The following is a 25,219-nucleotide window of genomic DNA, read 5'->3' as shown; positions in this document are numbered from 1 at the left end:
TATTGAGCGATTGGCAAGAGACATTTCAATGCAGATGAAGTTTTTTAAAAAATTCCATCAGCCCTGCAATGTACATTTTTCAATGGAGCAGAGTTAAAACTGCAGAAGTTTGGAAAAGCACAATACATTGATGCAAATAGCGCCAAGAGCTCGTGGCAGAATACAACTTTTTTTTTGTTTAACCTAATTTAGTATCAAGCATCTGGTCCTCAATAATAATGTGGATAATAAAAGATCTCTCTCTGCATCCGCCTCAGATAAAAAAAATCCAGGGGAACAGAAGTGCAGTGAACTGCAACATGCACTATCAGGGAGGTCCCAGTGCCCAAGGTGCCACACATTTTGTGTTCCAGTCACAGTCAATGAAATAACCTCTCTACTAACATAATGAGCAACAAACTACAACACATGATGGACGCCTGCTGCAAGCATCCAGTGGACAGGCCATTGAAAATCAAAACAATCTTGATCTCACTGGGGAGAACACTCCAGGTATGAGAACATGGGCACAAATTGTTCTCTTGTGCAGCTTAGAAACAGACCATTTGGCCCAATGTCCAAAAATCGGTATATTCACAGATGGAAACAGAGAGACCAAGAAAGGGGAGAGTGTTGCTTGAGATGGACCAAGTGAATTTGAGGTCAGGGTGGAAGTCCACTTCCACTACCACCCTCTTCCAGCTTGTTCTTACCCTCAATATCCTCTCCTTTGACATCCCTCTTTTTCCAAGTCAGAAGGGCAGGCCCCAGCTATGCTTGCTTTTTGGTTGGCTATGTGGAGCATCCATCCCAAAGCCTACACAGGCAAAGGCTCGTCAACTTTTCCTCTGTTTCACAGGTGACTGCTTTGGTGCTGCTACAAGCACTCTTAATGAGCTCATTGACTTTATCAACTTTGCTGCCAACTTCCAGCCTGACCTCAAATTCAATCTAGCAATACACTCCCTGTTCTCAATCTTTCTGTCTCCATCTTGGGAGACAAACTCTCAACAGACATTTTCTACAAATCAACCAAATCTCAAGGAGTTGTGCTATCAATCTTACACCAGTACAACAAACTACTTAGCAGGAGTGATAAAATCACCCCTTGCTGGGTATGAATATTTCAGATGGGCATTTGGAGGCTGCAAACTGTCATTTAAACTTGGTTGCTTTTAAGTAATTCTTCAAATAGTTCAGGAGTTTAAAAAATAATCAGTAACAATTAGTTTTGTTGCAAAACTGCGGATGTTAATAAATTTTTTAAATGTAGCATCTTGAACCTTGCTCAGCAGAAGCGACTGTGAATTCCTCTCAACTTCTGCCTTTGATTCAGATCTTCTGCTTTTTAAAAAACTTCTAAGGTGTGTTTTGAATTTCGAGTATATGAGGTAAATCCCATTTCTGAGTAAACAAAATTTGCTTTGTGCTAAATGAGTTTTGCTTGCAGCCGGAGTCGGATGAAGGAACATCCCAGCGTCCCACACACTGACATCTGGCTTTGGGCCTTTTGGAGTAGCTCAGGAGAGCGGGAAGAGGGGGGAATGGGGAGAGAGAAAGTGGCTCAGGGGAGCGGGAAGAGGGGGGAGTGGGGCGAGAGAGCAGATCAGGGGAGTGGGAAGGGGGGGGTGTTGGGAATGAGAGTGGTTCAGGGGAGTGGGGAGAGGGGGAGGACCAGGGGAGTGGGGATGGGTGGCGGGGCTGGCGGCAGCAGCGGTTCAGGGGAGGGGAGGGGGAACCGGGTCACTCGAAAAGGTTCGCCTGGCTCCACATTCACTTGTGGGTGAGTGGCCTGGGACTAAGAGCAGGACAGTGGGCTAATGACACGCAGCTTGTCTCAGGCCCATCTTGAGGGTGAAGCATGTTCTCAGGAGCTCCAGGGTGAGTTATTTTTCGAGGGGCAGTTGATGAGCGATTGCTGGTTATAACGATGTGGAGCAGCTCCAGTGAACATTCTGCGTGAACGCAATCATTTCGCTGCCTGGTTCACGACCCCAAAGTATTACCTTTGCTGAGGGACATTTAATCTATGCACTTAATCCCCGAGGACACCAATGACGAAGCCTGACAGTTTGATGCAGTGAATGGTTTATGTTGGAGCAGCTGAGGGTGATCAGGCGAATGCATTGGGTTTTGGGCCAAATAAATTTGGATCATCCTGGCTCGTGGGCTGAAGGTTGCCCACCCCTGGTGTCGAGAGATTTGAGCTGTGGGATAAGAACACATCCTTGAGGCGTGCCTGTGTTCAATGTGAGCGAGGTGGAGATCTGTTAATAATCCGCACTAACTCTGATCTTCCAATGAGCAAGTCAAGGATCCAGCTGCAGAGGCCCAGGTTTTGAAGCTTGCTGACCAGTACTGAGGCGATGATGATGTTGAAAGCTGAGCAGAAGTTGATGAAAATAGCCTGATGTAGGTACTGCTGTTGTCCAGCTGATCGCGGGCTGAGCAGAAAGCGAGTGAGTTGCATCTGCAGCGGAATGATTATGGCGATTGGCAAATTGCAGTGGGTCCAGGAGTTTGGTTTGATACAAGTTCAATTTGGCCATGACGAACCTCTCAAAGCATTTAATTACAGCAGATGAAGTGTTACCGGGCAATAGTCACTGAAGCAGCTCATCTGCTCTTCTTGGAATGATCGATGGGAGTAAGAAATTCAAAATGCCCATGAACACTCCAGTTGGCATAGATTTCCAATTCATAGAAACGTAGAAACATAGAAGTTAGGAGCAGGAGTAGGTCATTCGGCCCTTCGAGCCTGCTCCGCCATTCAACGAGATCATGGCTGATCTTAAAGTTCAGTACCCCGTCCCCGCCTTCTCTCCGTAACCTTTAATACCCTTATACTGAAGAAATAGATCTAATTCCCTCTTAAATAGATTTAATGAACCTGCCTCTACTGCCCTCTGTGGCAATGAATTCCACAGATTCACCACCCTCTGGGTCAAGAAATTCCTCCTCATCTCGGTCCTAAATGGTTTGCCTATTCTCCTCAAACCATGGCCCCGGGTTCTGGATTTTCCTATCCTTGGAAACATCCCATCTGCATCCATTCTGTCCAGTCCTGCCAGAATTTTATAGGTCTCTATGAGATCCCCTCTCAATCTTCTAAACTCCAGCGAGTACAATCCCAATTTGTGCAATCTTTCCTCATAAGTCATTCCTGCCATTCCAGGTATCAGCCTGGTGAATCGCCTCTGCACTCCCTCCATTGCAAGAACATCCTTCCTTAGATAAGGTGACCAAAAGTGCACACAATACTCCAGGTGGGGTCTCACCAAGGCCCTGTACAGCTGCAGTAAGGTATCCTTGTTCCTATACTCAAACCCTCTTGATAGGAAGGCCAACATACCATTTGCCTTTTTAACCGCCTGCTGTACCTGCATGCTCGCCTTCAGAGACTGGTGGACAAGTACCCCTAGGTCTCTCTGCACTTCCCCATCTCTTAATCTGGATTTGAAGATCTGGATTACTGATCTTAAACATCATTGAGCTAGCCCTCAGCATGCTTTGAACCCTTTGGTTCTTCTGTGGCTTTTGGTTAGGGTACTAACCTTATTGTGATAGTCAACATAACTTTCTGCGTGGTAAGTCATGTTTAACAAATCATGTATGGCTTTTCATGGAAGTTACCAGGAGAGTTGAAGAAAATGCTGTGGATATGTTTAGTATAGACTTTAGTAAGAAATTTCACAAGATCCCACATGGGAGCTGAGTCAGGAAAGTTTAATCAATCAGTATTCAGTACAATAGAGGGATCTGGGAATACAGATACAGAATTCCCAGAAAGTGGCGTCATGGGTAGGATAGGGCAGTAAAGAGAGCTTTTTGGCCTTCATATATCAGTAATAAGTACTGGAGTTGAAATGTTATGGTAAAGCTGTATAAGACATTGCTGAGGCCAAATTTGGAATATCTTATGCAATTTTGATCACCTAATGATAGAAAAGATATCATAAAAATTGAGAGAGTGCTGGGAACTGAGGAACTGAGTTACAAAGAAAGGCTAAACCAGTTAGGACTTTATTCTCTAGTTTATAGAAAAATGAGGGGAGATTTAATAGAGGTATCCAAAATTATGATGGGTATAGATAGAGTAAATGCAAGTAGGCTTTTACCACTGAGGGTAGGTGAGATACAAACTAGAGGACATGGGTTAAGGATGAAAGAGGAGAGATTTAGGGGAAATATTGAGGGGAATTTCTTCAAAGTTAGTGGGTGTATGGAATGATTTGAATGGGGACAGTTTCATCTAATAATTGACAATGGTTAATTGTCAAGAGGGACTATCACAGCTCAATTAGAACACACATTGTTGACCCCCCAAAGACATGTCCAGACGAGAAAACAGGTTCACACTGTTCTCAGGTTCAAAACTGTCCATTAGTTTTGCAATATTAGTCATTATGATTCAATCTTAATTTTTTTAAATTTTGTAAATATTGTGGTGTTACATCTTTCACATTTACATATTTAAGACACCTTGAAGAAATGCCTTTCCACATCCTAATGCAAAAAATCCAATTGCATTATATTTCAAAAGCTTTCTTGCAGATTAATTTGTCCAAGCATCGCTCTATGTTTGCAAATCGAACACAAATATGTAATGGTATGTCACATCCACTTAATGTTTACATTTACAACTTAGGACTGGACTCAGTCGTGGAATATAATCAGTTTTCCTGTTTCTGCTTTTTGTGCTTCATTTCTATTATCAACCGAACTGTAAGTTTAAGATAAAATATTTATTTGTGGACAAGTAAGAAGTCAGACTGTTTTGAGCATAAACATGGGAGACAAATTTGGTAGCAGGTTGACATCAATTCAAAAATCAAATGAGTTGTGTCTGCTGATTTGGCAAGTTAATGTTATTCATTAGTCAGTAGCCGAAGAATTCTGGCTGCATCTAGACACTTGCCTGGCTGGAATCGGCAGGGGAGCTGCGATGCTAATTCAGAAGTTTTGTGAAGGAGTTTGGAAGTGCCATGCTGCATGTAAAGATGAAGTGAGAGGAGTGGACACTGCCTGACAATGGGCAGCAGTATTTTTATTGAACTAATTTGCTGGCCAATTCTAGTTTCTTTAAGAACCACTGGTTATGTCACTCAAGGCCTGATAGATCTGAATGAACTTGGGAGTTGTCAATAGTCCTGTACAATTTAGGATTATTTCCATCTCAAAGCAAACTTGACTGTCACATACAATCTTAATATAATTTACTCATAAAAGAGAGGCTGAGAGCAAGGTTGAGAATCCCAGGCCAGCTCAATTACTATCAAAGAAACAAGTACCGACATTACCATGGAGTTCATAATAAAGTTAGGAGTTGTTTGTCCCATTATTCAAGAAGGGAGAAAGGCAGCAGAAAGAAATTATAGACCAATTAGCCTGACGTCAGTGATTGGGAAGATGTTGAAGTTGATTGTCAAGGATGAGGTTATATAGTACTGGGAGACATATGACAAGATAAACCAAAGACAGCATGGTTTCCTCAAGGGAAAATCTTGCTTGACAAATCTATTTGAATTCTTTGAAGAAGTGAAAATAGATTGGATAAAGGAGAGGTTGTGGATAGTGGGAGAGCCTAGGACAAGAGGGCACAACTTCAGGATTGAAGGGCACTTGCATAGAACAGAAGAATTTATTTAGAGGGTGGTAAATCTGAGGAATTTGTTGTTACAGGTGTTTGTGAAGGCCAGGTCATTAGAACAATAGAACTCTACAGCACAGAAAACAGGCTATTTGGCCCTTCTAGTCTTTGCTGAAACATTATTCCGCTAGTTCCATTGACCTGCACCCATTCTATAACCCTCTGAACCTCTCCCATCCATGTATATTTCCAATTTATTCTTAAAACTTAAGAGTGAGCCCACATTTACCACATAATGACAGCTCATTCCACACTCCCACCACTCTCTGAGTGAAGGACTTCCCCCTAATGTTCCCCCTAAACCTCTTCCCTTTCACCCTAAAGCCTCTCATATTTATCTCTCCTAATCTGTGGAAAGAGCCTACTTGCATTTACTCTGTATATCCCCTCTTAATTTTGTAAACCTCTATCAAATCTCCCCTCATTCTTCTACACTCCAAGGAATAAAGTGCTAATTTGTTTAACTTTTCCCTGGCAACATCCTAGTAAATCTCTGCACTCTTTCAATCTTGTTGATATCCTTCCTGTAATTAGGCAACCAGATCTGCACATAATACTCCAGATTTGGCCTCACCAATGTCTTATACAATCTCACCATCACATCCCAACTCCTATACTCAATACTTTGATTTATGAAGCTCTCTTTACAACCCTATCTAACTGTGACGCCACTTTCAAGGAATTATGTACCTGTATCCCAGATCCCTTTGTTCCTCCAAACTCCTCAGTGCCCTACCATTTACTGTGAACGTCCTACCTTGGTTTGTCCTTCCAAAATGCAACACCTCACACTTGTCTGTATTAAATTCCATCTGCCATTTTCTGTCCCATATTTCCAGTTGGTCCAGATCCCTCTGAAAGCTTTGAAAATCTTCCTCACTGTCCACAACGCCTCCAATCTTAGTGTCATCAGCAAATTTGCCGATCCAATTTCCCACTTCATCATCCAGATCACTGATATAGATGATAAACAACAATGGTCCCAGCACCGATTCCTGAGGTACACCAGTAATCTCAGGCCTCCAGTCTGAGAAACAATCATCCACTACCACTCTCTTGTCTTTTCCAATTCAGCCAATTTTGAATCCTGTTTGCAATCTCTCCATGAATACCTAGTGTCTGAACCTTCTGAACTAACCTCCCATGTGTGACCTTGTCAAAGGCCTTACTAAGTCCATGAAGACAACATCCACAGCCTTTCCTTCATCAACTTTCATGCTAGCCTCCTCAAAAAACTCTACAAGATTTGTTAAAGACGACCTATCATGCACAAAACCATGCTGACTCCTTTTTAAAAAAAAATATTTAAAATTTTTCCATACATGCAACCATAGACAAATGCAAAATACAGTATTCAAATACCAGTATCAAATCCATTATACATGATGGTATAAAATCCCAACCCCCTCCCACAAACAAAACCCCAAGAAAAGAAATAAGAAATAGTATAGAAAAAGAAAGATAAGAAAAAGGAAATTAAACGAGAATAGAAACCTGGTTGCCAGAGGACACCCCTCGCCACAAAGCTCTGACCATTTGTATCTTTTAATACTTCCAAGGAGGTTTACAAGGTTCGAAGTTTAGGGAAAACATCTATAACTTAAATCTTGCAATTTGTAGATAAGGGCACCAAATTTTCAAAAAATATATATTTATTTCTCTGATTATAAGTAATCTTCTCATGAGGAACGTAGGTATGCATTTCTGCATTCCATTGCTCCACACCTAAATGTGTGTCTGATTTCCATTATATATTGCCATGAACAAGTCACAAAATTCATCGTTTAGCAGTAGCATCAAAGGGCAAACATTTATATAAACCACCGACAAAAAATAAGGCAGTGTCTTTGGTTCATTGATCATTCAGGAATCTGATGACAGTGGGGAAGAACCTGTCCTCATGTCGCTGGGTGCTTTTCTTTAGGATCCTGTACCTTTCTCCCAATGGTAGCAGAGTGAAGAGGGCATGGCCTGGGTGGTGGGGGTCCTTGAGGATTGAGGCTGCTTTCTTAAGACACCGCTTCTTGTAGATGTTCTTGATAGAGTGAAGTCTGGTGCCCATGATGTTTCAGGCTGAGTTAATAACACTCTGGAGTTTTTTCTTGTCCTGAGCGTTGGCATCTCTGTACCAGACAGTGATGCAACTGGCCAGAATGCTCTCTCTCCATGGTACATCTGTAGAAGTTTTTGAGAATCTTCAGTGACATATTGAATCTCCTCAAACAACTCACAAAGAATAACCTTTGATGAGCCTTCTTCGTGATGGCATCAACATGAAAGCTTCAAGACAGATCCTCGTAGATATTGACACCCACTATTGAGCCCTTGATGAGGAATGGATTGTGTTCTGACTTCCCCTTGACGTCTACAATCATCTCCTTGGTCTTGTTAATGTTAAGTGTGTTGGTGTGACACCATTCAACAAGCTGATCTATCTCCCACCTGTCCGCTTCCTCAATGTCATTTGTGATTCTGTCAACCACCGTGGTGTAATCAGCAAATTTATAGATAGCATTGGAATTGTGCCATGACTCTCCTATGAATCTTTGGGCACAGATCTGTACAGAGAATGATTCAACTAGGCAGCACAACACTTGAAGACTATCAGTTTCCAATATGGTGACAATGAACCTTTGGGCTGGGCAGAGCTATGAGCCTAAAGGTGAACTGCATCACTTAAAATCTTAATAGGGCAAATACCTTTTACCTGATGCATTTGGCAGATTTCAGGAATCAACCTCCAGCTTTTGCTGGTAAGTGCAATGTTTTCACTCGTGCATAATTAAACACACAATCCTGAAATTATTGACAGATTCAGAACTCTCTGGAAAATAGTTTGCCATTATGTGCCAGGTTAGAATTAGTGCAGGATTTAGTAAGAATTGGTTTTAATGAGGATTGTTCGTCTGCAGTATACCTTACTCCACAAATTATTTTGATTTTGTTGAATGGTTTTAATGATGAGCTTAAGACCATAAGACATAGGAGCAGAAATAGACCATTCAGCCCATCGAGTCAGCCTCACCATTTAATCATGAGCTGATCCATTTTCCTACTCCGCCTGGCTTTCCCCCCATAACCTTTGAAGTCATGGCTAATCAAGAAACTATAAATCTGTCTTAAATACACCCAATGACTTGATCTCCACAACTACACGTGGCAACAAATTCCACAGATTCACCACCACCTGACTGAAGAAATTCCTACACACTTCTGTTCCAAAGTGGATGCCCTTCAGTCTTGAAGGTGTGGTCTATTGTCCGACTCTCCCACCATTGGAAACAACCTTTCTACATATACTCCTGCCTCTATCATACTTTCAGGCAATGACTTCCAGATCCCCAACACTCTCAAGTGAAAATAATCTTTCTCCAACTCCTCTCTGGTCCCTTTTTAAAATTGAAATCAATCCCAGCCCATCCATTTGATCTTATTTCTAAAAATTTTCCAGTTGTGGGAGTATCCTTGCAATCTGCCTGACACAGTGAAATCTTCCCTCTCGGATTGAGTCCAAAACTTGATCCAGTATTTTAAATGAGGCCTAACTATTGTTTTATACAGGGGCATGATGCCATCCTGTTTCTAAGTCTCAACTAATAAACAAATCTTTATAACTTCTCATCCACCTCATATTATTATCAAGGATCTCAGGACACATGCTCCAAGATCCCTCTATTCCTTCACACTTTCAAGACCCTGGGACATTATATATTCTCTTGTCCTATTTTGAACGACATGCCCATCCCTTAAACTACTGCAACTTCTGCTTCTCTGCCTTGAATTCCTCTTGCCATTATTTTTGCCCATCTGACAATACACTTATATCTTCCCTTCGATTGCGGCTCTCTTTCTCAGTATTAATGATGTAACCCAGATCTGTGTCATCTGCAAGTCCATTAATCATATGCTTTTATAATCATTATTATATAATCACAAGGCCATTGAAAACAGCTCTGCAATCTAAAATTTCCACTAAGCCAATTCTGATTCTAAGTGGCCACTTTACTGCCCCAAATTTCCATCAACTTGCCTCCTCACCAGTTTTTGTTCCTTCTTCCTCTGACAAATCCTCGCTGATCACTTTTAATTCTGCCCCACCTTTCTAAATATTATCCCTCATGAATGTTCCTGTGAATTTGCCACATCCATGAATATCCTGTAACAAATAGCCTCTCTCATTTTATACCTTTTGAAATTAGATTCCAGTGCTGGCAATCCTCCTCCAGGATGGCTCTAACCAGAGTGAGTTTAAAAAGTTCGGGCCAGAGTCCCTGTTACTTTCTATTAATCCAAGATACATCATACACAGAACTAGCAATGCACTTGTTTTGACAAGGGTTAAAAATCGATAGTATTTCCTCTTAATCTCCTCATGCTTTGCTTTCAACACTACTACTAGTTCCATCTATTTGCTTCAACACCGTATCTCAGAAAGTTAACTTATTTTCTTCCATCTAGCATTTTGCAAAGCATTTTTAAAATTTCTACACACCTACATCATTCCTCTCTTCAATGAAATTACATTTGATTCTATTACAATGCTCTCCCCTGACCCTCAACGGCTGTACTGAAATTATCAACCTTCTTGCAAGAGAAAATAAGGACGTTACAATATAAAACCAACAAACATGATTGCATTCTCAATATTGCATCATATTGTATTTTCTGTCCACGGCAAAAGTAGGGCTTGTGGATGTGCGCATTCCTTTTGATGTTAAGGAATAATATACGCATACTAAAAAAATGATCAGAGTCGGGCTATCAAATGCTGATTAACTGTCAGAAAATCTGGCAGGGCAAGAGCTGATCCAGCAATGCACCTGAACATATTAAAAGCCAAATTATGGTTGTGGCCAAAAAAGTAGATTAATTATTCACAATTGCATGGTAAAAGCATATGTGGGCAACACGGCTCCTTTTAAAACTGGAGTTGCAAATACTATGGAGTCAGTTGCACAAAGGAAGTATGCCTTTGTACAATAGGGGTTATGATTAATCTGTAGCAGAAGGACAAGGAAAATCTCGCTGGAGACACTTTACAACCAAACCACAGAGGCTAATCTAGCCTTCCTACCTTGTTGCAAGTGAAAAAAGTAATTCCCAACATCAGGGCCAATTCATTTGTTTTTGCAAACACTTTTTTTCCCTCTGTTATCCATCCCTTCTGATTGAAACATCAGTGGAGAAACAGTATCCTTTGATTACATTTGAAACATGTAGAATGATTGTCCTTTTGCACACATGCTCTATTATGTCTGAGCTGAACAGCAAATATTCCTTATAACTACAAAATGGAAATGGGTTATCTGACTTTCTCAGCAGTATTGGTTCTGGTGCTCCACAGATATTATTTCTCACCCATTGCCTGCTCATTTTCCAGATCCACTGAATCCTCTTCAGTTCTAAAACCAGGCCTGCATTCCGACATATCTCAATACTTTAACTATAGTCTTGGTAAGGTCCATCTGTATTCACAATTACATTCTTGGTTTTATATTCTACGCATTCCATTTTAACATCAGCTAAAATTGGACAACATTTCCACAGAAATGATATTTAATTAAATAATGTACCAACATATCGCTGCCTACTTCTTATTCTGAGCAACTTTCTTTTCCCCAACCTGATCTGCTTTCAATTTCATTTACATTCCTTCAGTCCAATTTCTGAAACAAATTTCAGATATTTTACTTTTGCTAAATGTCTTTTAAAAGTCAGCGGATGATTTTTCCTTCCAAAGTGGATGACCTCACATTTAACAACGAGGAAATCTAAGGAAAGCATTTGACCCGGATGGAGTACCCAGCCGAGTACTAAAAATCTATGCTGACCAACTTACTAAGGTTTTCACGATATCTTCAATATCTCACTCCAGCAGGGTGTGGTACCCAGCTGTTTCAAACAGGCATTAATCATACCAGTGCCCAAGAGAATGTAGTAACCTGTCTTAACGACTATCAACCAGTAGCACTCTCATCATTAGTGATGAAGTGTTTTGAAAGGCTGGTGATGAAGTGCATCAGGTCTAGTCTAGTGGTAGTATGTATATATTCCAGTTCATCTATCGTAGTAACAAGTCTACGGTGGATGCCTTCTTACTGGCTCTACACAAAGCCCTGGAAAACCTGGACAGCAAAGATGCATACTTCAGGATGCTCTTTATCATCTACAGTTCGGCATTTAACATCCCTTCAAAACTGATCAGAAAACTCCAAAACCTGGGAGTTAACACGCCACTGTGTAATTGGACCATGGATTTCCTCACCTCCAGTCTACAATCAGTGACGATTGGTAAGAACTTCTCCTCCACAATCTCCATCAGTACCAGAGCACCACAGGGCTGTGTTCTTATCCCCCTGCTCTATTCAATTTACACCTCGTCCTGTGTGGCTCAGTATGACAATAACACCATCTACAAATATGTTGATGATACCATGGTAGTGGGTTGTATAAAGGAAGGGGATGAGTCAGCCTACAGGATTGAGACTGAAAACTTGGCTGAATGGTGCAGCAACAACAACCTCACACTCAATGTCACCAAAACTAAGGAGCTGATTGTTGACTTCAGGAAAAGAAAACCAGAGGTAGTCAATCCAGTAATCGCTGGGGGATCAGAGAGGGAGAGGGGTGAGCAAATTTAAGCTCTTGGGTTTCACTATCTCAGAAGATCTTCCCTGGATCCAACATTCCAATGGCATCATGAAGAAAGCACGTCAATGCCTCTACTTCCTCAGGAGTTTGCAGAGGTTTGGTATGACACCAGAAACCCTGGCAAATTTCTACAGATGTGCTAACTGGTTGTATCACAGTCTGGTATGGAAACACCAACACCCCTGAGTGTAAAGCCCTCGAAGAGGTAGTGGACACAGCCCAGGACATCACAGGCAAAACCCTCCCCACTTTTGAGTACATCTACAGGGAATGCTATCGTTGGAGAGCAGCACCAATCATCCAGACCCTCACTATCAGCACACGCTCTGTTCTTGCTGCTGCCTTCAAGAAAGAAGAATAGGTCCCACAAGACTCGGACCACCAGGCTTAGGAACAGCTGCTCCCCCTCCACCATCAGACTCCTCAACAACAAACTCAATCAGGGACTCATATAAGGACTCTTACCTCTGCACTTTATTGACTTTCTTTTTGTTCTCTCTGTATTGCACAGTTGGTTTACATTTGTTATCTGTTTACAGACTCGCCAAGGCAAATAGCGCCTTTGGAAGACTACACAAAAGAGTCTGGAAAAACAACCAACTGAAAAACCTCACAAAGATAAGCGTATACAGAGCCGTTGTCATACCCACACTCCAGTTCGGCTCCGAATCATGGGTCCTCTACCGGCACCACCTACGGCTCCTAGAACGCTTCCACCAGCGTTGTCTCCGCTCCATCCTCAACATCCATTGGAGCGCTTACACCCCTAACGTCGAAGTACTCGAGATGGCAGAGGTCGACAGCATCGAGTCCACGCTGCTGAAGATCCAGCTGCGCTGGATGGGTCATGTCTCCAGAATGGAGGACCATCGCCTTCCCAAGATCGTGTTATATGGCGAGCTCTCCACTGGCCACCGTGACAGAGGTGCACCAAAGGAAAGGTACAAGGACTGCCTAAAGAAATCTCTTGGTGCCTGCCACATTGACCACCGCCAGTGGGCTGATAACGCCTCAAACCGTGCATCTTGGCGCCTCACAGTTTGGCGGGCAGCAACCTCCTTTGAAGAAGACCGCAGAGCCCACCTCACTGACAAAAGGCAAAGGAGGAAAAACCCAACACCCAACCCCAACCAACCAATTTTCCCTTGCAACCGCTGCAATCGTGTCTGCCTGTCCCGCATCGGACTTGTCAGCCACAAACGAGCCTGCAGCTGACGTGGACTTTTTACCCCCTCCATAAATCTTCGTCCGCGAAGCCAAGCCAAAGAAAAAAGAAGACAGTTATTTGTTTGTTTACACTGTGTAGTTTATTCTTTGCACAACCAATTAGAGGTAATTCTGCTGCACCCGCAAGAAAAAAGGAATCTCAAGGTTGTATGTGATGTCATGTATGTACACTGAGAATAAATCAGAAATCGGAAAATCTGTACTCAGTTGCCAGACAGTTGACAATCTTTTAACCTATCTACAGTGTATATATCTCTGCAGACTCTCTGTGACCTTTCTACAATTTGCTTTTGCATTCTATTCAGCAAACATTGATATCCTACACTTCACACCTTCTTTCATTATGTACAAGTATATTGCAGAATGTTGTGGGCAGTAGTCATTGAGGCCTGTTATTGCCACCCTCTTGGGTACCAGGATGATGGTGGCTGTCTCGAACTCTGTGGGAACGATGAACTGCAGGAGTGAGGTGCTAAAAATGTACGTGAAGACCTCCGTGAATTGGTTTGCATAGTCCTTTAGAACCCGATTTGGAATGTTGTCTAGTCCCACCACCTTATGTGGGTTTACCGTGGATAGAGTTCTCCTCACCTCGCTGTGGCTATGTGAGGGACCCGTTCATCAGGGGGACTCGGAGCTTTTTTTTGGCATCATCCTGTCCTTCTCATTGAACTGTACACAGAAGGTGTTCAGTCTGTTTGGAAGGCAGGTGTCATTGTCCTCAATTCGCAAGGTTGACTTGTGATCCATTATAGTCTTGATCCCCTGCCACATGCATCTTGTGTCGCCGGTGTCGCACAGCTGTCTGTGAATCTTGTGCACGTAACCCTCGCTTTGCCTTCTGGATTGCACAGGACAGTTCAGCCCTGTCCTGAAGGCAGCATCATGACCTCTGAGAAGGTCCCAGATCTCTGCATCTAACCATGTTTCTGGTTAGCCCAGGTTGTGAAGCATTTGATTGCAGCGACATCCTCAGTCCCTGAGCTTGAGTACTCCTTTATGGCCACCTCCCAGAAACAGCTACAGTCTGTGGTCTCACAGCACACTATGGGCCCCACTCCCCAGCTACATTCTAATCTCCTTGCAAACTGATCTAATTTCCTTTGCCAGCAGTCTGTATGCCGGGGTCAATAGAATAGATATGTGATCCGAGTAACCAAGGTGGGGTCGAGGTGCAGCCTTCTCTGCGCCAGGAATGTTTGTGTACACACAATCCAGGGTGTTCTCTCCTCTGGTGGCGAAGTTCACATGCTGTTGAACCGTGGTTTCATTTTCAGGTTGGCCTGATTGGTCACTAGCAACAATCATAGCACCGTCATGGTGGGAATGTCTGGGCTTCACAGATGCCACCATAAAGGATCCTTCATGGCTTCACCCCCATTAGCTGAAGAAGGAAGGTAGACGGCGGCAATCAGCAAGGCTGAGAATTCTCTTGGTCAGCATTTCACCAGGAGCTAATGTATATCTACTGAACAGAAGGTCTTCACATTGTGGAACCAGTTCTCGTTGATGTAAATGCACCGTTCACCTCCTTGAGTCTTGCCAGAAGCAGCATTGTCTCTGTCTGCCCTGAAGGAGATAAGACTGTCCAGCTAGATCACTGAGTCCTGGAGCCAAGTTTCTGTAATCACCAGAGCACAGCAGCCCTGCAGTTATCTCTGGTTCAGATACAGCCTCATGTAATCCATTTTCTTCCCCAGCGATTTTATATTTGGGAGTAAGGGTGTCAGGAATGTGGATCTGAAGGGGTTAACTCTCAGTCTCACCCTGATGCCGGCCCATTTTCCACACTTCTGCCTTCTCCAGCAATGCTTCTGGTGGCCTCCTGCGCATCTCCCGCGATCCGCTCTGCGGTTTGCAGCAGTCGGTGTTCCCTGCTTCAGTCGGTTTAAACTGAACAGGCTTATCGATCCAACCCACTAATTTGAAAACCCAATCCGTGTTTTGTATTTTGACGAGAGTTTCCCTATCGTAGACACAATGTAGTGAGGAGCCGAAGTGGCCGCTGCAACTCGTGTGCCTCCATCTTGAAGAGAAACAACATCGACCAGTTCCCCTCTTTCCACAGTGCTTGTTATATTCAAAGAACTCCAGTAAATCAGCTAAACACGATCTCCCCTTCCCAGATCTATGCTGCCTGCATTCGGCCTTTATGTCATTTCAATGTTTCCCTGTCTCTAACACCTCATCTGTCAGCTCATTCCATATACCCCACACCCTCAGAGTGTAAAAGGTGTCCCTCAATTCCTTTTTAAATCTTTTGCCTCTCATCTTAGATTCACACTCTCCAGTTTTAGATTCTCTTACCCTTGAAAAAAAGACTATGACCATTTATTGTTCCTTATTGATTCTCCTATGATTTTATAAGGCCTCTAAGGTCTCCCCTCAGCCTCAAAATTCAACCATATTCAGACATGATTGCTCTAGTGATCAGAACTGCCTCTTTTCATGCCACCACATGAATTTCTCATTTCTGCTTCTCCCAAAGTAGATTAGAGGTCAAAAGCCACACGTACCTAAAATGGAATAGTCTCTATCGAAATGGAAGGACACACTGCTACATTCCATTTTCCTAGCAATCTAAAGGGAAGATCTTCTAACATCGGAAAACTTGACTGGGTTGTTTGTGTATTGACAGCAGGGTGCTTAGACGCCTTCGAAAGTGCTCAGAGTTTGATTAAATTAACGGTGAGTGCTCTCTCCAACACCTAGCTGCTGAGCTACTCAGTATTGGCACCGCCAGCAACATACTTGATACATCTTTATGGTGATGACTGGCCACTAAATATCAGTTGTCGACTTCATGGAAGGCACGTCAGTGAAGAACCAACTCCCCGACCTACGGATCAATCTAGTTGAAGCCTTGTGTTCCCAGGCTGTCAAATCAGTGATTTTTTTTGGGGGGGGAGAGCCTCCAACAATGCTGTTCGGCCTGGACTGTCCTCTTCAATAACTTCAAGTTCTTATTCACTCTCAACTTCCACCCCACTGGATTTATTCAAGAGACCACAGAAGACTTTTGCTGTTTCTGTCGGTCATTACTACATAAGAAAGAGGCTTGCAATGTTCTGCATTCCCAGAGAATCTCCTTTAATTTCAGTGGTGCAGGTGGCATCAGACACTGGGATTGTGGCCTTCCCACGAGTATGATAACCACTGATTGCATTCAAGTGTCCTCAAAGGCCCCTGTCAATAAATCGCAGCTTTTCAATGATGGGAGTAGTGTTCCATCCCTCAATGTGCAGGTGGTGATAGTGAACGCCATTTATTTGAGCAGCTCTCATGACTCCTTTCTAATGTGAGAGTTTGCTCTGCTCACCTGCTCATCAATGATTGGTGATCACCTTAAAATGGAAAACAACTGATTTTCTCCATGTTCTTGAAATGTCTTCAAGCTGAAGCATCAATCCTGCTTCTCACTCCACAAGTGTTACCTGACCTTCTGAATGTTTCCAACATTTTTATTTCTTGTTTCAGATTTCCAGCATCAGTTGTTTTTTTTAAAATTGATGTTCTAATTGTTGCCACTAATATCAAGCATCAATAGTTAAAAAAAAGAGTAAATGCCACAGGAACTCAGCCAGTTTCACAGCATCCATAGAAGGTAAAGATATATATTTGACGTTTCGGGTCCAAAATGACAGTAAAACATCTTTATTTTGATGGACTCCGCAGTTCAGACAGGCTGAGTTCCTCCAGCATTTACTGTGTGCTTTTACTGCATTCACAGCATCTGCAAACTCCCGTGTTTCACTTCAAGCACCAATTCTCAGCTGCGAGCTCAGATTGTTTTGAATCTCTCACATCATACTTTGCAGCTTTGAGTCCATTGACTGTAAAACATGAGCATATCCCTGATTCCCAATTAAAAGATTTTCTACTGCATTTCATGCACTTTTGTGAATGCTACTTTGCACAAAGAACTCGGAACTCTACCTAAAATATATTTCTCTGTGAGAAGTGCCAGTCTAAACAGTGCTTCAGATCATCTGACCTCCTCTTTGAGAACTTGACATTTCATTCAGTATTGCCCCAAAGCGTGCAGATATCATTTAGGGGGAAGCCCCCTGTGACCACCTTCCAAATGATTCTTACAGCAGGCCAGGTTGGTTTCCTATCCTTGCTTCTTCCCATCCGCACCACCCCTTTAAGTGTACGGGACCTTCCTTCCAGTATGTATCTCACACATATGTAGAACATACATGTGCTTTGAGAGAAGATTGGAAATGCCTCTCTCTCTCTCTCACCCCCTCCATGACAATGCCAATATGTGTCTTGCTGTTGTTTGGCTAATATGATTATTTTAAGGCACAAGCATTGATTATAACATTGTTTAGTCATACTGAGAGAAAATAAAATCTACATTCCTGAGAATACTCCAAAATTCACAATGTCTTGAAGAACTACCAATTCCAATACAAAATATCAACATTTTCTGCTTTGGGACAAAGAGTATGAAAGACAAGGATGGTCCCTCACATGAAAAGATGCCACATCCTCGCGATCCAGAGGTCTTTTGACGTGCATCTCACCAGCAACTTGATCAATACCAAAGATGTCCATGGGCGGTTGATCAGCTCCGGGCCCAGTGATACTGTATCGGATCTGGATTTCTCTGTCTTTATCAGAGCGAATCTGAAATCAAAACCCAATGAAAGGTGAGGAAAGTTAATCAAAAATACCATCAAACAATGTAATTAAAGAGTGACGATATTAATGTGATACATTTGGGTGAATGACAGTCTTCCAATACACACCTTGTTGAAACATCATGGAATTATATAACAGGGAACAAAGGTTAAATATACCTACTCCAATTTGTAGGCAATAGAAAATTGGCTGAAACATTTCTGGAGATGGAACGTACGATTCTCAAGTCAGTAAGGAGCGGCTCATCATTGTAGCCTTTTAAAGTGTGTGATCGCAGGGACAGGCAATGTCAAGCAGGTTACTGTTTACTACTTCTCTCTCTCTTGTAATTAGTTGGACTAAAATCTCCATCATGTGCAGAACTTAGAAATATCAATAAATGAAAAAAATACCAAAAGGTTAACTGTGGAATGGTCAAGATTAATATTAAAATGGTGCATTATCATTCTAGCTTTGTTCTTCAGCATCAATATGAAAAGCAGGATAAGTGGCCCATTGGCTTGAAATAAAATGGGCAATAATAAGTTTAAGATCATCTATAAAGTCTTCTCTCAGGTCAATCTGCACTGAGAATATTCAAATGCTTCTATAAATTCTAATCAAAAAAATTCTTGCAATTTTATACACATGATATTTAATTAAATTGTACAACTGTAAAAGATTGTTAAATTGTAAAAAGCATTTTTTTACCCAGAGAAGTGTGAATCTGTGGAATGCTCTGCCACAGAGGGTGGTAGAGGCGGATTCGCTGACTATGTTCAAAAGAGAGTTAGATAAGACTCTTGTGGGTAACGGAGTTAAGGGTTATGGGGATAAGGCTGGAAAGGGGTACTGATGGTAATGATCAGCCATGATCTAAAATGGCGGTGCTGGCCTGACAGGCCAAATGGCCTACTCCAGCTCCTATTGTCTATTGTCTAACTGCATTTTATGTAGCATTATGCAAATGAAGAATAAATTCTTCTGAGAATCATCGTCAACATAATTACCTCTACATTCCTTTGCCTTTTTCCATCTTCCTAACACTTTAAGATGCTTCTTGAAACAACCATTTTGTCCAAGCATTTGGTCCTGAAATGTGCCTATGTTGTTTACTGTCTAATTATGTTTGGTGAAACTCCTGCAGAGCATCTTAGTGTTTTAGCACATTAAAGGGGCTAATCAAGTACAAAGTTAGAATTTCAGTTCAATTTCCTCTTGCTTGCTTCCAGGTGCTCAAGTGACTCGTTGTCCAGTGCTTTTTTTTCCCAGTTAGCAGTTTGACAATGAGCTCACATTAAACTGAATTCCCCAATCACAGTGATTCTCTTAGAAAATCACTTCCCTCATTCCAATGATTGAGAACAACTTTCAAATAAAAAAATAAGATTGTTGTTGTCTTCCCCTGTCAAAAGCCTTTTGACTGCAATGATTAAATAATTATGAGTAGAGCATTTTCGAGTTGACACATTACTTCTTTGGTCTTTACAAGTGATCTGTCAGTGATTCAAGTTTTGCTTCCAATGCCATTACTAATTAAGTTGGTGCATCCAAGAAATACAATTACACAAGTACTATTTTATTCTTCATGGTGAGAGACCATCACAACCATTTCCTGAGCCTTTAGTATCACTCTAGAATTTGACAGGATACTTCTCAACATGCATTGGATGCAACTTGAACATCAGGTGATGCCTCTTCCCTTTCAATGCTCCAAATGGAACACTGGGGGAGATATTCAAAGTTCAGATTGATTGTCAGAGTACACCAACCCTGAAATTCTTTGTTTCCTGTGGGCCAGGCAGAATTTCTACTTCTAGGTAACTGTAAACTGTACACAAGGTATGTACACAAAAGAGAGAAAGGTAAACACAGAGAACAATAAATCAGACTGTGCAAATACAGAAAAAAACAAATATTCAATAACAAATTATGTGCAAATTAAGACTCCTGAAAAGAGGCTGTGTCTGTTGTTTAAGAGTCTGATAGTTGAGGGGTAGCAACTGTCCCTGAACCTGGTGGTTGGAGTCTTTGGCACCTGTTCCTCTTTCCTGATGGCAGCAGCAAGAACCGAGAAGGTGCTGGGTGGTGTGGATCCTTGATGATTGCTGCAACTCTCCAAAGTTCTCAATGGTGGGGAGAATTTTGCCTCTGATGTCCTGTGTCCACTTCCTTTTGCTGGGCTTCCCGCTCAGAGGTATTCCCACTCCCATATCAGGCCATGATGCAACCAGTCAGCACAATTTCCCAAACACACCTGTATACCTTTTTCAAGGTTTCCGATTACATCTGAACCTCTGCGAACCTCTGAGGAAGTAGAGAAGCTGACATGCTTTCTTCATGATGACATTAGTATTCTCTGAAATAGTGACACCCAGAAATTTAAATTTGCTCACCCTCTCCATCTCTTATCCCCCAATGATCACTGGATCGCACCCATCTAACTTTCCCTTCCCACAGCCTTGGATTTGGTGGCATTGAGTGAGAGGTTGTTGGTGCACCGTTCAGCCAAGTTTTCGACCTTCCTCCTGTGTGCTGACTTATCATCCCTTTTTACTCAGCCCACTACTATGGTATAATCAACGAATTTGTAGATGGTGTTTTTGTTTTACCGAGCCATAGCAAAGTGATTAAAGTAGGGGGCTAAGAACCCAGCCAAGAGGTGCTCCAGGACTGGGAGATTGTGGAGGAGATGTTCTTGCCAATCCTCACTGAACCAGAGGTGAATAAATCCAGGAAGCAATTGCATAGTAGGGTATTAAGGCTGAGGTCTTGGAATTTGCTGATTGGTTTTGAGGGGAGATGGTGTTATATGCCAACTTGTAGCCAATAAAGAAAATTGTGATATATGCAACTTTGCTGTTCAGGAGTTCCAGAGTTTTGTGTCGAGCCAGTGAGATGACATCTGCTGTAGACCTGTTGCTGTAGTTGGCAAATAAGAACTGGTCCATGTCACTTCTCAGACAGGAGCTGATCCATTTTCACCACCAGCCTCTCAAAGCACTTCACCTCTATGGATGTGAGCGCCACTGGCCAAGAGCCATTTAAGCAGGTTACCACATTTTTCTGATTAATATTCACAAGATCACAAGCTAAAGGAAGAGAAATAGGCCATTCAGCCCATTGAGTCTGAGCTAAACTGTTCTCACATCTAATCCCAAATTCTGGCCTTTTTCCCACATCCTTTGATACCTATCAATCTCCCCCTTAAACTCCCCCAATGATCTGGCCTCCACAGCTGTATGTGGCCATAAATCCATGACCCTCTGGCTAAAGAGATTTCTCCTCATCTCTGTTTTAAGTGGGTACCTTCTAATTCTAAGACTGTGCCCTCTTGTCCTGGATTCGCCCACCAAGGGAAACATCTTATTCACATCTGCTCTGTCCAATCCTTTCAGCATTCAAAATATTTCTATGAGATCCCCTCTCATTCTTCTAGATTCCAATGAATAAAGTCCAAGCAAAACACTCCTCAGATGTTAGCCTGGTGTAATGGAAGGTTTAAAATGTGTTTTTTTTTACTTTTGCAGCCTTTGGTTCTGCAAGGCTGAGAACCTGCTTGTTTTTTAGACTCAGCAGACATAAGCTAAATTCTACCAAGGGGCCAGAGATGCTGTTATCTGATGAAAGGACATCTGTGTACCAAGAACATTTAATCTTACTTCTTGTTTTGGTCACAGACTGTTAGAGGCCTAGCCTTGATCCAAAATAAACCATTGTGTTCAAAGTGATAAGCTGAAAATTATGTTATTCGATAGAAGCCTAGCATTCTAGCTTGCTCGCTTATCTTTCTTGCTGTGCTGGGAATAGGGGCTTGGGTAAGCAGTTTTTGGGTAATATAAGCCATGGTCCCGCTGCTGAAGTTTGAGACTCTCCGAGAGGTGGCAACAACTCTCAGCAAGAAGAAGAACTTCTAGAGTCCAGCCAACGTCCCGGTCGGGGGAGGTGGAGAAGCTGCTACCGGCGCCCTGACAACCTACTACAAGTGTGCAGTCGTTGCCTCGCTTCGGCAGTTGGGACCAGTCCAGGCACTGATAAGTATAGTTGGGAAGGGCTTGCATATTGTAGTTTGATATCAGCTTTTGAATTTGTAATAAAGATTTGCATAAACTGAACTGCTCTCGGTGTGTGAGTCTATTTTATTTTGGTAGCTCAAACACTGTGACCAATCTAAAATGAACAAAATGAGAGGTATAAGTTTACCCAAGACACCTGGTAAAGCTTCTCTGTACCCTCTCCAATATAATTTCATCCCTTCTAAATTAAGGGGCCCAAAATTGCAGGAAGTTACTTTAAATGAGGTCTCACCAGTGCCCCATAGATCTTCATCAACACCTCTTTACTCTTACACATTATTCCTCTTAAATTGATGCCTACAAAGCATTCGCTTTCTTTACTGCCGATCCAACCTGGTCATTAACTTTTAATATTAATGCATGTTGGCCCAGGATTGGCATTTTGATCACTCCTGCAATTGCTTTGTTCCATTGCAGTGTCACTTTGGACAGCACAGACTCGTGGGCCAAAATGGCCTTGTTCACGTGTTGTATGTGTAAATTTAAATTTAAATTTTTAAAAATCCCATCAATGTCACAAAGTAAATTGTTTGAAATTCAAAAATGTAAGTAACCTCAGAAATAAGATGAATCTTTAACTGCAAGCTAAAAAGACCCACCTCACAGTGCAGGTTTCGACCCTGAAACCAGCTTGGAACCCACCAAGATCCTGATATCTCCTCCAGTTCCATCAGATAGTGGCTCATCTTTGGGAAGAGGGTGAGGTGCAAAGCACTGAGTGGCAATGAACAATGCCCCAAATGAGCCCGGTTATATTAGTGCGGCCCAGCAGTGAAAATATGACACTTCGTTTAGCTGGGAGAGAGATGAAAAGTGTGTCTTCACCATCCCTTCTACTGAGAAATATGGGTGGGGTGTGGTATTCCCTGTACTCAGCACCATGCTCATCCACCAGAGAATCTGCAAGTGGGCAGGTGAGGGATGGATCTGGTGCAAGGAGAATAAAATGTGGACCTACTTTCCAGAAAAAATAGCGCAGGTTTCTATTTCTTACATGTACCCTACTTCTATCTATAGTTGCTAATCAACCTACTTCAAATAATTAGGAGGCTTTTGCACAGAGAAAATCAGATTCTTTTATACATTGAAATAAAAATCTCAACATGCTGTCTAGTTCATTCATTGCTTTCAAAAGTATTCATAGACCCACTTTCAGTTTTACAAGTTAACAAAATTTGCTACAATTAGAGGTTTTAAGTGCTCTCACAAAAGAGCTAATAGATTCATTTTAAGATTCTCTGTGCACAATAAAGTACCACCAAGGGGCCATTTAAACGGTAGCTTTCAAGTCAATCTTATTTTAATATCTGCAAGGATAAACTGTGATATTGTAACATCAAAGCTGGGTTGTCACATGGCTATGGTTTTGTGACTTGTTCATTTTCTGAATTGTTGCCATGGATTTTAATTTCCCAGCTACTGAAGATTGTTTCCATAAGCCATTGAAACTTATTTTCAAATTCTCACCTGTTTCTTCCATTTTTTTAGACAGTCCTCCTATCCTGAAGCTTTTAATTCATATATGGCACGGCAGGAGCTGGCCACCAGAGCACCACAAGTGCTGGGAGTCAAACAGTTGTAAAGCCTTTCAGCCTAACTTTGTCTCTGTCAACCAAGCTGGTCCTTTTTGCTGCATTCAGCTAATATCCCTCTGAACCTTTCCCGTTCATTTACCTGTTCAAATATATTTGGTACAATTGTCACTGCTTCTTTCACTTCCTCAGGCAGCTCCCAGTACCTTCTGAGTGGTCCCTTTTAAATCTCTGTTCTCTTTCCTTAGGTCCCAGAACCTTGGGGAAAATATGATAGTTTACCTCATCTATTTTTCTCATGTCTTTATAAGCCTTCATAGGATGTCCCTTAGCCTCCTACATCAGGGGGGAAAGTCCCAACCATAAGAACATGAGAAATAGGTGCAGGAGTCGGCCATCCGGCCCATCGAGGCTGATCCACCATTCAATAAGATCATGGCTGATCTGATCATTGACTCAACTCCACCGACCATCCAACCTTTGCTGTTATTCAAGCCTACCGGTCTCAGAAACATTCTCATGAATATTTTCTGCACCCTTTTCACCTTAATGATATCTTTCACATAACTGGGTAACCAAACCTGCGCACAATGCTCCAAGTGTGGTATCATCAATGCCATGGAACATGACATCCCTGCTTCTGTATTCAGTGCCCTGACTGATCAAGGAAAGAATGCTCAAATATCTTCTTTACTGCCCTTGCTACCTGTGTCACAAATGCATGGAAATATGCCTGTGTTCTATGACATTCCCCAGGTCCCTACCATTTTACTGTGTAATTCCTGCCCTGGTTTAACCAACTGAAGTGCAAAGCCCCATATTTGTACGTTAAAATCCATCGGTCCACCTGGTCCTCTTCCCAGTTCATCTCGATCTGTAATCTCAGATAACTTTCTTCATTCTCCTTTATGCAACCAATTTTGGTGTCTTCCAGAAATTCATTAAACATGACATGGTCAATACAAATGACAAACAAAAGTGGACACATTGCTGATCCCTGCAGCGCTCCATTGGTAATGGGCCTCAAATCCAAATAATAGACTTCTGTTACCTCCCTCAAGACAATTCTATATCCAATCGGCCAACTTACCCTAGATCTTGTACAATCTGACCTTCTGGACCAGCCTACTATGTGGCACCTTGCTCCTGTCCATCTAGGCAATGTCCATCTTCTTGTGAACTGCCCAGTGCTTTTGTGTTGGAACTTCAAAAATATGAAAGACTGCATATCTTCATAACAATATTCCCAGTCAGAGTGAAAAATAACTGGGCAGTTCGGCTGTCAAACAAGCCTAGTGACTACACTATTAATCATAACAAGATTGATTGTATGCACATAGATTGCACCTAACTACCCATTCACTGCATTTATCTGGAGAACTCAGCCTTTCTATTTGCAAGGTGTTATTTCAATCCTGGTTCTATTTCTCCTAATCTTTTAATGTAATCTGGTTTTTAAGTAAATTGCCTTACTT

At 42.1% G+C, this 25,219-nt stretch overlaps 1 protein-coding gene across 3 annotated transcripts in view; it reads right to left on the bottom strand.

The window, feature by feature from the left end:
* Positions 1–25,219, bottom strand: part of LOC138735617 (cadherin-4-like) — a 564,345-nt gene that overhangs the window by 92,992 nt on the left and 446,134 nt on the right. For all 3 annotated transcript variants that reach the window (XM_069883687.1, XM_069883689.1, XM_069883688.1), the window contains one exon: positions 17,987–18,142. In XM_069883687.1, coding sequence (XP_069739788.1) covers positions 17,987–18,142 — 156 coding nt within the window. The remainder of the gene's footprint in view (positions 1–17,986; positions 18,143–25,219) is intronic.

Source organism: Narcine bancroftii, chromosome 6 (assembly GCF_036971445.1).
Source record: "Narcine bancroftii isolate sNarBan1 chromosome 6, sNarBan1.hap1, whole genome shotgun sequence".
NCBI lineage: Eukaryota > Metazoa > Chordata > Chondrichthyes > Torpediniformes > Narcinidae > Narcine > Narcine bancroftii.
The sequence above is the reverse complement of the archived record's forward strand: the minus strand, read 5'-3'. Positions and strand labels throughout refer to the sequence as shown.